At 37.6% G+C, this 12,442-nt stretch overlaps 1 protein-coding gene across 1 annotated transcript; it reads right to left on the minus strand.

Moving 5' to 3' along the window:
• On the minus strand, window positions 2,810–3,406 carry LOC107609330. The gene has a single exon (XM_016311249.1). It carries the CDS (start codon window positions 3,404–3,406, stop codon window positions 2,810–2,812), a length of 597 nt encoding a protein of 198 aa, XP_016166735.1.

The raw sequence follows: 12,442 nt of genomic DNA on the forward strand, positions 1-12,442 counted from the left end.
TTTCGGGTTTCGGGTTTGATTGGGAGCTCACTTTTACATTCTAGCATTGTTGTTTTAATTCAAGAGAATTGGGGAGGAGAATTGATCTCCCTTGTTCTTTAGCAAAGGCCCAATTGAAGGCTTGAAGACCATTTGAAGAAAGTGTATAAATAGCATAGGATTTAAGTTTTTAAATGGAGAATTGAAGGACTTCTGTTTCAATCTCATCCTGAGATCTCTTTGTTGAATTTTACTGCACAATTGAATTTAAATTTTTGTTAATTGCTTCTTCATCTACTTTCTTTGCAATTTACATGCAATTTGCAATTGTTCTTGTTGGATCTAGGAAGGCATTGAGATCTAGACTTGGTTTTCTAGTCTCTTGGGTCCTGAGATCCAGATTTCCCATTTCCCATTCCCTGTTTACTGTTTTCATGCTCATTTACATTTCTGTTTTAAGATCCGGTTCAATTCAAGTCCTTCTTTACTTCTCTGCTTGTTGCAATTTTACATTTCCTTGTTTAATTTCTGCAAATCCAATTCCCAATTCCCTTTACAATTCAAGCCATTTACATTTCTTGCACTTTAAGATTCTGCAATTTACATTTCTTGCGTTCTAAGTTTCTGCCATTTAATTTCTTGTTCTTTAAGATTCAGCACTTTAAATTTCAGTTCTCTTTACTTTCATGCAATTTACCCACTCCCTTTACATTCTCTGCAATTTAAATTCTGCAAATCACAAATCTCTCAACCAAATCTTGATTCTCTTGACTAAATCAACCACTAAACTAAAATTGCTCAATCCTTCAATCCCTGTGGGATCGACCTCACTCACGTGAGTTATTATTACTTGATGTGACCCGGTGCACTTGCCGGTTAAATTTGGGTGTTTTGGAGAAATTCGTTTTTCCACAGAAATATCCCATCAACATGCCCTACAGTCGTGGCTTTACAGCCAACCAGGCTTCAACATGCTTTATGAAACACTAGAATTCAATAGAAAACAGTAGTACTTTGCATTAATCTTTGAGGAACAGCAGAGCTCCACACCTTAATCTATGGAGTGTAGAAACTCTACCATTAAAAATACATAAGTGAAAGGTCCAGGCATGGCCGAATGGCCAGCCCCTCTGATCTAAGAACCAGGCGTCCAAAGATGATCAAAGGATCAAAAGATAATCCAAAGATGTCTAATACAATAGTAAAAGGTCCTATTTATAACAAACTAGTCACTAGGGTTTACAGAAATAAGTAATTGATGCATAAATCCACTTCCGGGGCCCACTTGGTGTGTGCTTGGGCTGAGCTTGAGTGTTGCACGTGTAGAGGTCCTTCTTGGAGTTGAACCCAGCATTTGTGCCAGTTTGGGCGTTCAACTCAGGTTTTGGATCCTTTTCTGGCGCTGGACGCCAGAATTGGGCAGAGAGCTGGCGTTGAACGCCAGTTTGCGTCATCTATTCTTGGCCAAAATATGGACTATTATATATTGCTGGAAAGCCCTGGATGTCTACTTTCCAAAGAAATTGTAAGCGCGCCATTTTGAGTTCTGTAGCTCCAGAAAATCCATTTTGAGTGCAGGGAGGTCAGAATCCAACAGCATCAACAGTCCTTCTTCAACCTCTGAATCTGATTTTTGCTCAAGTCCCTCAATTTCAGTCAGAAAATACCTGAAATTACAGAAAAACACACAAACTCATAGTAAAGTCCAGAAATGTGAATTTAACATAAAAACTAAGGAAAACATCCCTAAAAGTAACTAGATTCTACTGAAAACATACTAAAAACAATGCCAAAAAGCGTATAAATTATCCGCTCATCACCTATCCAATTAAATCAAGGCAATGGTAAGCCAAAGATTGAATTTGGTACGGTGGTGTTTATCAAGTGAAAGGTAATAAAGAAAAACAAAACTTGCTATATGTTCCTTATTTATGAAAAACCAACTATGCACCTTAGAAATTGAATAAAATTTTGGTGAACACCAAACTTGTTTTCTGCTAAGTAATTCACATGAAACCCAATGAATATCTATCATAATTAGTATATTCATTATAAGGATCATTTTATTTTCTACCATACTACCATAAACTCATAAAATAATGCAATGTATGGTTTATCTATTTATGAATTTGAGCCTTTGAGCAAAAGTGATTTTCTTGAAATTCATAGCATATGTAGACACCAAACTTAATGTTTGGCTATATACTTCAATGGAATGAATGAGTATATATCCTAAAATGGTTATATGATCAGCATGCTTAAAAAGCTATTTTAAAGTGCCTTTAGGCACACCAAACTTAGGAATCAAACATATGCTTCAAAATGATGTGTGCAGTTATCAAATCTGCTCATGAGAGCTCAAATTTATGCTAGAAGAACCATTAATTATTGAAATTAAAACAAAAGCAAGAATATTAAATCAATGGGCTGCCTCCCATGGAGCGCTCTTTTATTGTCACTAGCTTGACATTGGGTCCTTGTTAGGGTGGCTGATGATTATGGTGCCTTAGCTTGTCCCCTCTCACTGTGAGCCTTCTTCCTGTGCCTTGATGATCAATCTCTATATGCTCCAACGAGAGTATCTTATTGACAGTGTAATAATCATCAGTTTGTGGGCCTGTCTCCAACTGTTGGTATATCAGTTGCACTTTGTCTCCTTTAGAGAACCCTTCAGTTGGGATTCTTTTATTTCTCCATCCTATTGGAATCCTTTTCTTGCTCTTTTTTCCTTTCTTTGGTGGCTCTTCTGTCTTTACAGCAGGCTTTATATCAGGGTCTGTCTTCCTTATGATCAACTCCTCACTTTCTTCCTGCCTTCTCTTCTCATTCTTTACATCTTCGTTTCCCTTTTTTCTTCTCCATTGTTTGTCTTTTGTTTTGGAGGTGAGCTGATAAGTGCTTGATTGGGTTTTTCTTTCCAATGTAAATCTTCTTCTTCAACCCTCATGCAGCTTTTCTCTTCAACAGTATGCTGTATTTCCTGGAAGACATTTAGAGTAATCTTCTCATCATTTACCCTCAAAGTCATTTCTCCTTGTTCCACATCAATGATAGCCCTTGTTGTGGCTAGGAAAGGTCTTCCCAATATAATAGAGTCATTCCCCTCTTCACCTAAGTCCAGAATTACAAAATCTATTGGAAATATGAATTTCCATACTCTAACCAAGAGATTTTCAATCACCCCCTTGGGAATTACCAAAGATCTATCCACTAGCTCCAATGACATCTGTGTAGGCTTCACTTCTTCTATAAATAGCCTTCTCATCATAGACAAAGGCATCAAGTTGATACTGGATCCTAAATCACATAGTGCCTTGTCAATGATTATGTTACCAATGGTACAAGGCAAGAAGAAGCTCCCAGGGTCTTTGAGTTTTGGTGGGAGGCCTTCTTGGATCATTGCACTGTATTCTTGTGTCAAGATCATTGTCTCCTTTTCATTCAAGCTCATCTTCTTGTTGATAAGTTCTTTTAAGAACTTTGCATACAAGGGCATTTGCTCCAATGCTTCAGCAACAAGAATATTAATTTCCAGCTTCTTGAAAACCTCTAGGAACTTGGGAAATTGTTGGTCCTTGAGCTCCTTCTGTAATCTTTGAGGGTATGGCAAAGGATGGGTGTAAGGCTTCACCATTTTCCTCTGTTCTTGTGATTGCTCCTCCATGACTTGCTTTCCCTTCTTTGAAGCTTGTGGTTGTTCCTCTTTCTCCCTGAGCTTTTCTTGGTCCTTCTCCTTAAGTGTCACTTCTTCCTTGCTGCTGGCCTCATCATTCTCAGCTGGCCTTTTGTTAGTTTCTTTGTCATTTACCAAGGTTTTTCCACTCCTTAATTGGATTGCTTTGTATTCTTCTTTGAGGTTTGGAATGGTATCACTTGGTAATGCATTGAGTGCTCTTTCAGCCACTGTTTGCTTGGACAATTGGCCAATTTGCCTCTCTAGATTCCGCAGTGAAGCTTCATGGTTCTTATGGGCCAATTCTTGATGCTTGATCATCTTTTCCATCATTATCTTCAAGTTGGAGATCCTTTGAGATTCTTGGGGTGGTTATGCTTGATTATGGGATGTTGAGAGTGGATGATAGTTATTTTGGTTAGTGGATGGGTTGTTGGTTGGATAGTAATTAGGTTGGGATTGATTATTTTGTGGTTTTCTATATTAGTTTTGGTTAGTGTTTTGATGGTTTTGATGGTTTGTGCTTCTGGAATTGTTCTGGTTTGAGTTTCTCTGCCAAGGTTGCTGGTTCTGATTCTCTTCCCATTTCAGATTGGGGTGGTTTCTCCAGGATGAGTTGTAGGTATCTCTATGAAATTCATTTTGTCCAGAACCTTAATTGTGCATGTAATGTACTTATTCAGGCTGCTGTTCTTCATAGCTTTCTTTTTACTGTCCCTACACCACTGGTGGTTGGTTAGTCGTGCTCACTACTGCAAGTTGTAACCCATCCATCCTCTTTGTCATCATTTCAATTTACTATTGGAGCTGCTGGTGCATGAGCTTGTTCTGAGCTAATATGGTATCAACTCCTTCAAGTTCAAACACACCTTTCTTTGGAGCTACTTGCCTTTCAGAGGAGTATAAGTACTCATTGTTGGCCACCATGTCTATAAGATCGTGTGCCTCTTGAGCAATTTTCATCATTTGCAAAGATTCTCCTGAAGAATAATCCAAAGCTTTCCTAGAGGGCAAGGATAAGCCTTCATAGAAATTCTGCAACTCTACCATTCATTGAACATTCCTTCTGGACACCTTCTAATCAGAGCTTTATACCTCTCCCAAGCTTCATACAATGATTCTTCTTCTTGCTGTCTGAAGGTTTGCACATCAGTTTTTAGCTTAATGACTCTTTGGGGTGGATAGAATTTGGCTAGAAATTTGCTAACCAAATCATCCCAATTGGTGATGCTCTCTTTAGGGAAGGTTTCTAACCATTGTGTGGCTTTGTCTCTCAGTGAAAATGGGAATAACAAGAGTTTATATATGTCATGGTGGACTCCATTGGTTTTGACAGTGTCACAGATTCTCAAAAACACAGAGAGGTGTTAGTTTGGATCTTCAGTAGTACTTCCTCTATACTGACAATTATTCTGAATCAGGGTAATCAATTGAGGCTTGAGTTCGAAGTTATTGGCATGGACGTTGGGTGTTAGGATACTGCTCCCATAATTTCTTGGGTTGGGGATAGTGTAGGAGGCTAAAACTCTTTTCTGAGGCTGGCCATTGTTGTTGGCCACAACATCAGGTGGATTTTGGAGGTTATCCTCCATCTCTTGATCCTCTTCTCCTGATTCCTCTTCTCTAATAATTCCCTTCCCTCTTACTTCTCTTCTTCTTCTTAAAAGTGTCCCCTCTGGTTCAGAATCGAAAGAGGTGGATTCACCTCTTCTCCCTCCTGGCATACAACACAAACAAAACCAGAAAACTAAAACAGAACACTCTACTGATAGAGTGTGGTTAAGGTTAGTTGAAACAAAATCTCAAACAGTTAGTGTGCTTGACAAAAATAAAGAAAAATGCCTAATCTAAATTATCACCCTACTTAATCATTGTCAATCTATATCAATCCCCGGCAACGGCGCCAAAAACTTGATTGAGGGAAAGAACGATTCCATACAAACTCACCGACAAGTGTACCGGGTCGCATCAAGTAGCAATAACTCACAAGAGTGAGGTCGATCCTACAGGGATTGATGGATTGAGCAACTTTAGTATGGTGATGAATTTAGTTAAGCGAATATTTGATGATTTGAGTGAAACTTGATTAATAGAAGTAAAATTGCATGGAAATAAAAGAGAGAAGGTAAATTGACAAAATCTTAAAGTGAAGAGGAAGTAAATTACAGAAACTTAAAGTGCAAGAAAGTAAAAGATCTGAAACTTAAATTGTAAGAAAGGTAAATAACTGAAACTTAAAGTGCAAGGAATTAAAATTTGCTGAATCTAAATTGACAAGAAACTTAAATTGCATTAAGAATAAAGGGATTTGGGTATTGGGATTCAAATTGAACTAGAAAATAGAAGTGCAGTGGATTAAAGAAGTATGAGATGAAGAGAAATTGCAGAAGAACTAAAACAGAAATGAAAAATTGTAGAAGAATCAAAACAACAAGAAAGCTTAGCTCAATTATGAAATTCTAAAAGAGAAATTTGACAATTGCAGGAGAGTAACAAGAACAGCAAGTAAATCTAGATCTCAATTACTCTCTTGACCAAAAAGTAAAGAAGAAATTGCAGAAGAAATAAATTGAAAACGGAAAAGAAGATTGAGATCCAATTTCCAATTCTTAGAACTATAAAAAGGAAAAGTAAAAGATGATTCTCAGATGAAGAATTTCAGTGGAGTTCTTCAATCTGAGTTCAAAACCCAAAACAGAAAATAGAAGTTACAGCAGAAAAGAAAAATGAACACAGAAAGCAAACTTAGATCTGATCCCAATTCCCCAAATTCTAAAATTCTAGAAAGAAAAAAAATGCTCCAAAAAGTCCTCCCTCAAATCAAACTTGCTCCTATATATACACTTTCTATTTTCAGTTATTAAGCACTTAGAGTGGGCTTTTTGGTTTGGCCTTGAAGAAGCGGATCTGAGTGGTAATTGTTTGAAGTGGGTTATGGGTGTTTGGTGCTCCTTCCAGTGGAGCGCTCCATTGACTAATTGAGCGCTACGTTCACTCCTTCAGTGTGCCCTTTGATGCATTTGCATCTTTTCTATATTAGCTAGTTAGTTTAAGTAGTTTTAGCTTAAATATCATTCACTTTCTTTGAAATAAACAAGCATTTTGATGAGTTTAACCTCCATGTATTAAAATACCAAGGACTAGGGTAATTTTGGCCAAATTCATGCAAATTATTCAAGGAGCTTATAAATGAGTTAATGTGAATGAATCTCTTGAAATTGATTGCATAGAATGGCAACACTTTGAGAAAATTTCATTGGTTAATTATAGGTAATGAATCAAGAAGGCAATGGAGCAAGAATTGGAGCAAGAAGGCTTGAGAACGCATCAAGCTTTGCAAGGAGGCAGAGGAGTTGCACGTTGCTAACTTGGGTTACTACTGGCGCGTTTGGTGATAACGCCAGCAGCCCTGGAGAGTGATTCTGGGAAGGATTGGCACGTTGCCAACTCCAGGACACATTGGCGTGTCCAATGACAACACCAGGAAGCAAAGCCTTGGCAAGGAGGACAAAAGCTCAAGCACGTTACCAACCTTGGAGTGCATTGGCGTGTTTGGCAACAACTCAAGGAAGCTTGGATGATGACTCTTCCACTCAAGCACGTTGCCAACGTTGGGATGCATAGGCGTGTTCAATGACAACGCCAGGCAGCAAGCATGGAGCCATGAGGAAGGCTCGAGCACGTTGTCAACTCCAGGATACATAGGCGTGTTCATTGGCAACGTATCATACAAGCAAGCTAGGCAACCTTGGGAATGAAGAGCACGTTGCTAACTTGGGAATGCATTGGCGTGCTCATCAACAACGCAGCAATGCTTGGAGCTAGGAAGCATAAGTTAGCACATTGGCAACTTGAAAGAACAAAGGAGTGTTTGCCAAAAACGTTGGTGAGCTGGACAACCTGACCTTACCTCCTTCAATGGAGTATATCTTGAGATACAAAGCTCCAAATGAGATGATTCCAACGGCATTTGAAAGTAGACATCTAGAGCTTTCCAACGATATATAATAGTATGGGTTTGACATTCGTTTAAAGCTTCAAAAGCTGGCTTTATTTGGAGCCTCAGAAACTGAACACGTTGCCAAGCCAAGGGGGAGAAGGCGTGTTCATCAACAACGCCAAGGGGCCAAGAATTTAGGCCAAGGAAGGGCACTAGCATGTTGCCAACTTGGAGAGAACTGGCGTGTTTGATGAAAACGCTCACAACCAAGGAAACTTGACCTTGCCCTCTTCAATGGAGCATAACTTGAGCTAGGAAGATCCAATTGAAATAATCCCAAGTGCATTAGAAAGAAGACATTCTGAGCTTTCCAATGATGTATGATAGTTCATATTGAAGCAGATGATTGAAGCTCAAATTTTAGGCAACATTAAGCATGAAAAGTGGAGCCAATTTCCTCACTTGGAGCGCGCCCTTCTTCCTTGGCGCTCTCTTATTGAGCGTTGCGCTCCTTTGTTTGAGCGCTGCACCATTTGGTGCGCGCCTTCCCTTCATTAGTGCTACCTTAGTGAGTGCTACGCTCTAATTTTGAGCGCTGCTTAGTGCGGATGGCACAAGGCTTCCTCCTCCAAAGCTTGAAATTCACGAAAAAGGTAACTAAGTGAGCGTGGCGCTCACTTTGGAAGTGAACGCTAGCCTTTTTTGCTATTGAGCGTGGCGCTTCCTTTTTTAACGTAACGCTTTACTGTTTGCTTCCTTTTTTTCTTCATTTTTTCACCTACAAGCAACCAAACAAGCAATCAAAGTCTTACCAAAATTACAAGGTCTTTGCATCATTCTAAAATTAATTAATTCTAGCATAAACCTTATGATTTTTTGTAAAATAAATTATGTTTGATTGAATCAAAATGATCATGAAATTCCACTCCAATCACTTACTTATTGTGCAAGAAAGTGCATAAAACCTAATGAAACAAGAGAAAAATGCTTGTAAAACTAGCATAAGATGACTTGTCATCAGAAGGCATAAAAGGAAAATATCATAAAATTGCAAGAATAATAAATCTACAACTACCGAATGCAAGAAATTAACAATAACAACTAAAGAAAACAACATCAAACATGAAATACCTCAAAATTGCATTAAAGGAAATTAAATCCATCAATAGTGCATGAATATAAAAATGACATAAAAGGAAAATTAACAAGAGAAACTAAGAGAACAAGGATGTAAAAACAAGAAATTGTAAAGAAAACAAGATGGGAACAAGAAATTAAACCTAAATCTAAGAAGAAAATTAACCTAAGAACCCTAATTCTAGAGAGAAGAGGGAGCTTCTCTCTCTAGAAACTACCTAAAGCATGGTCCTAATATAATCTAATTACTCCCCTGCTTGATCCATCTTGAATTCAGCCTCTAATAGCTTCAGAAATGAGTTGGATCTAGGACTGTGTAGCTCAAAAATCGCCCCCAGCGAATTGCCTTTAATGAGGTCACGTGCCGCTTGCAACGCGTATGGTGCACGAAATTGTGTTTACACTTTTCACAACTCTGCACAACTAACCAGCAAGCACACTGGGTCGTCCAAGTAATACCTTACGTGAGTAAGGGTCGATCCCACGGAGATTGTCGGCTTGAAGCAAGCTATGGTTATCTTGTAAATCTTAGTAAGGAGATTAATGATAAAAAAGATTTTTGTTTATGAATAGTACATAACATGAAATAAATGGTACTTGTGATTCAGTAATGAGAAACAGGTTACGGTTCCGGAGATGCTCTGTCTTCTGAGTCTCTGCTTTCCTACTGCCTTCTTCTCCAAACATGCATGGCTTCCTTCAATGGCAAGCTGTATGATCCTCTCGGATGAAAAATACCAGGCATGGTTTTTGCACGACTAATCAACTGTTGGATCTCTCGTCTCGGATGAAAAATACCAGGTATAGCTACCGCACGGCTAATCATCTTTCGGTTCTCACTTGTGTCGGAATAGGATCACTTGATGAGCGGATAATTTATACGCTTTTTGGCACTATTTTTAGTATGTTTTTAGTATATTTTAGTTAGTTTTTATTATATTTTTATTAGTTTTATTTAAAATTTACTTTTCTGGACTTTACTATGAGTTTGCATGTTTTTCTGTGATTTCAGTTATTTTCTGGCTAAAATTGAGGGACCTGAGCAAAAATCTGATTCAGAGGCTGAAAAAGGACTGCAAATGCTGTTGGATTCTGACCTCCTTGCACTCGAAGTGGATTTTTTGGAGCTACAAAAGCCCAATTGGCGTGCTCTCAATTGCGTTGGAAAGTAGATATCCTGAGCTTTCCAGCAACATATAATAGTTCATACTTTGCCCAAGATTTGATGGCCCAAACCGGCGTTCAAAGTCAGCTTAAGAATTCTGGCGCTTAACGCCAGAACTGGCATAAAAGCTGGAGTTAAACGCCCAAACTGGCACAAAAGCTGGCGTTTAACTACAAGAAAAGTCTCTACACATGAAAGCTTCAATGCTCAGCCCAAGCACACACCAAGTGGGCCCCGGAAGTGGATTTTTACACTAAACACCCTAGCTTACTCATTTTCTGTAACCCTAGGTCACTAGTTTACTATAAAAACTACTTTTAGTAATTCATCTTGTACCTTATGACACTTTACACGTTTCATATTGTATTTTCTACGGCATGAGTCTCTAAACCCCATGGTTGGGGGTGAGGAGCTCTGCTGTGTTTCGATGAATTAATGCAATTACTACTGTTTTCCATTCTATCATGCTTGCCTCTATTATAAGATATTCATTCGCACTTCAACCTCATGAATGTGATAATCCACGACACTCATCATCATTCTCACCTATGAACGCGTGCCTGACAACCACTTTCGTTCTACATGCTATCAAGCTTGAATGTGTATCTCTTGGGTTTCTAATCTAACATCGGAACCTTCGTGGTATAGGCTAGAATTATTGGCAGTCATTGACAACGGTGATGCCCAACATAAAGCTTGCCATGGAAGGAGCCTTGCGTGCATGAAGAAGAAGACAGTAGGAAAGCAGAGATTCAGAAGATAGAGCATCTCCAAAACCTCAACCTATTCTCCATTACTGCATAACAAGTATTTATTTCATGTTCTTCTACTTTTTACAATTAAATCTGAGAATTATTGACATCCTGACTAAGAGTTACAAGATAACCATAGCTTGCTTCAAGTCGACAATCTCCGTGGGATCGACCCTTATTCACGTAAGGTATTACTTGGACGACCTAGTGCACTTGCTGGTTAGTTGTGCGGAGTTGCAAAAGTGTGATTGTAATTTCGTGCACCAAGTTTTTGGCGCCGTTGCCGGGAATTATTCGAGTTTGGACAACTGACGGTTTATCTTGTTGCTTAGATTAGGAATACTTTATTTTTGTTGGTTTAGAGTCTTTTATTTGAGTTTAGTTTCATATTTTAAGTTTGGTGTCAATTGCATGCTTTTACTTTCTTTTAATTTTTCGAATTTGCATACTCTTAGTTGTCTCTTGATCTTTAAAAATTCTAAGTTTGGTGTCTTCTTTGTGTTTTCCTTTAATTTTTTCGAAAATTTGTGTTTGATTTTCAAAAAATTTTAAGTTTGGTGTGTTTTTGTGCTTTTATTTACATAAAAATTTTTTCAAAAATTTGTTCTTGGTGTTCATCTTTATCTTCAAAGTGTTCTTGGTGTTCATCTTGACATTCAAAGTTTTCTTGTTTGTTCTCTTTGTTTTGATCTAAAATTTCTAAGTTTAGTATCATTTTGTTATTTTTCTCTTTCCTCATTAAAATTCAAAAATCAAAAAAATATCTTTTCCTTATTTTACTCATAAATTTCGAAATTTTGCATTAAAATTAGTCAAAGATTTTCAAAATCATATCTTTTTTTTAGTCAAGTCAAAATTCTAATTTCAAAAATTGATCTTTTCAAATCTTTTTCAAAAATCAAATCTTTTTAATTTCTTCAATCATATCTTTTCAATCATATTTTAATAAATTGCAATTATATCTTCTCAATCATATCTTTTTCAAAACAATTTCCAGTCATATTTTTTTATTGCTTTTTCCAAAATCTTTTTAATTAATTAATTAATTTAGTTTTCAATTTGCTTTTATTTCATTTTCCTCTAATTTTCGAAACTTTCATTTTATCTTCCATTTTTTTTATTTTTTCTCGGTTACTTTTAATTAAATAAAAAAAATTCATATCAATTCCCTTTTCTCCATCATGGACATAAGTGGAAGTGAACAGTCCAGAAGGACTCTGGGGTCATATGCTAACCCCATTACAGCTGCATATGGGAGTAGCATCTGATACCTTCCATTAAAGCAAGCAGTTTTGAGCTAAATCCTCAACTCATTATCATGGTGCAGCAAAATTGTCAGTATTCCGGTCTTCCACAGGAAGAACCTACTGAGTTTCTGGCACAATTCTTACAAATTGCTGACACAGTACGTGATAAAAGAAGTGGATCAGGATGTCTATAGATTATTATTGTTTCCATTTATTGTAAAAGATCAAGCTAAGAGGTGGTTAAATAACCAACCCACAGCAAGCATAAAAACATGGAGACAGTTATCAGACAAATTCCTGAACCAATTTTACCCTCCAAAAAGGATGACACAGCTGAGGCTGGACATCCAAGGCTTTAAACAAGAGGATCATGAATCCCTTTATAATGCCTGGGAGAGGTATAGAGGGATGCTAAGGAAATGCCCCTCTGAAATGTTTTCAGAGTGGGTACAGTTAGACATCTTCTACTATGGGCTTACAGAAAGAGCTCAAATGTCTCTAGACTACTCAGCCGGTGGATCTATACACATGAGAAAGACAATTGAAGAG

The sequence above is a fragment of the Arachis ipaensis genome, chromosome B01, assembly GCF_000816755.2.
Source record: "Arachis ipaensis cultivar K30076 chromosome B01, Araip1.1, whole genome shotgun sequence".
Classification (NCBI taxonomy): domain Eukaryota; kingdom Viridiplantae; phylum Streptophyta; class Magnoliopsida; order Fabales; family Fabaceae; genus Arachis; species Arachis ipaensis.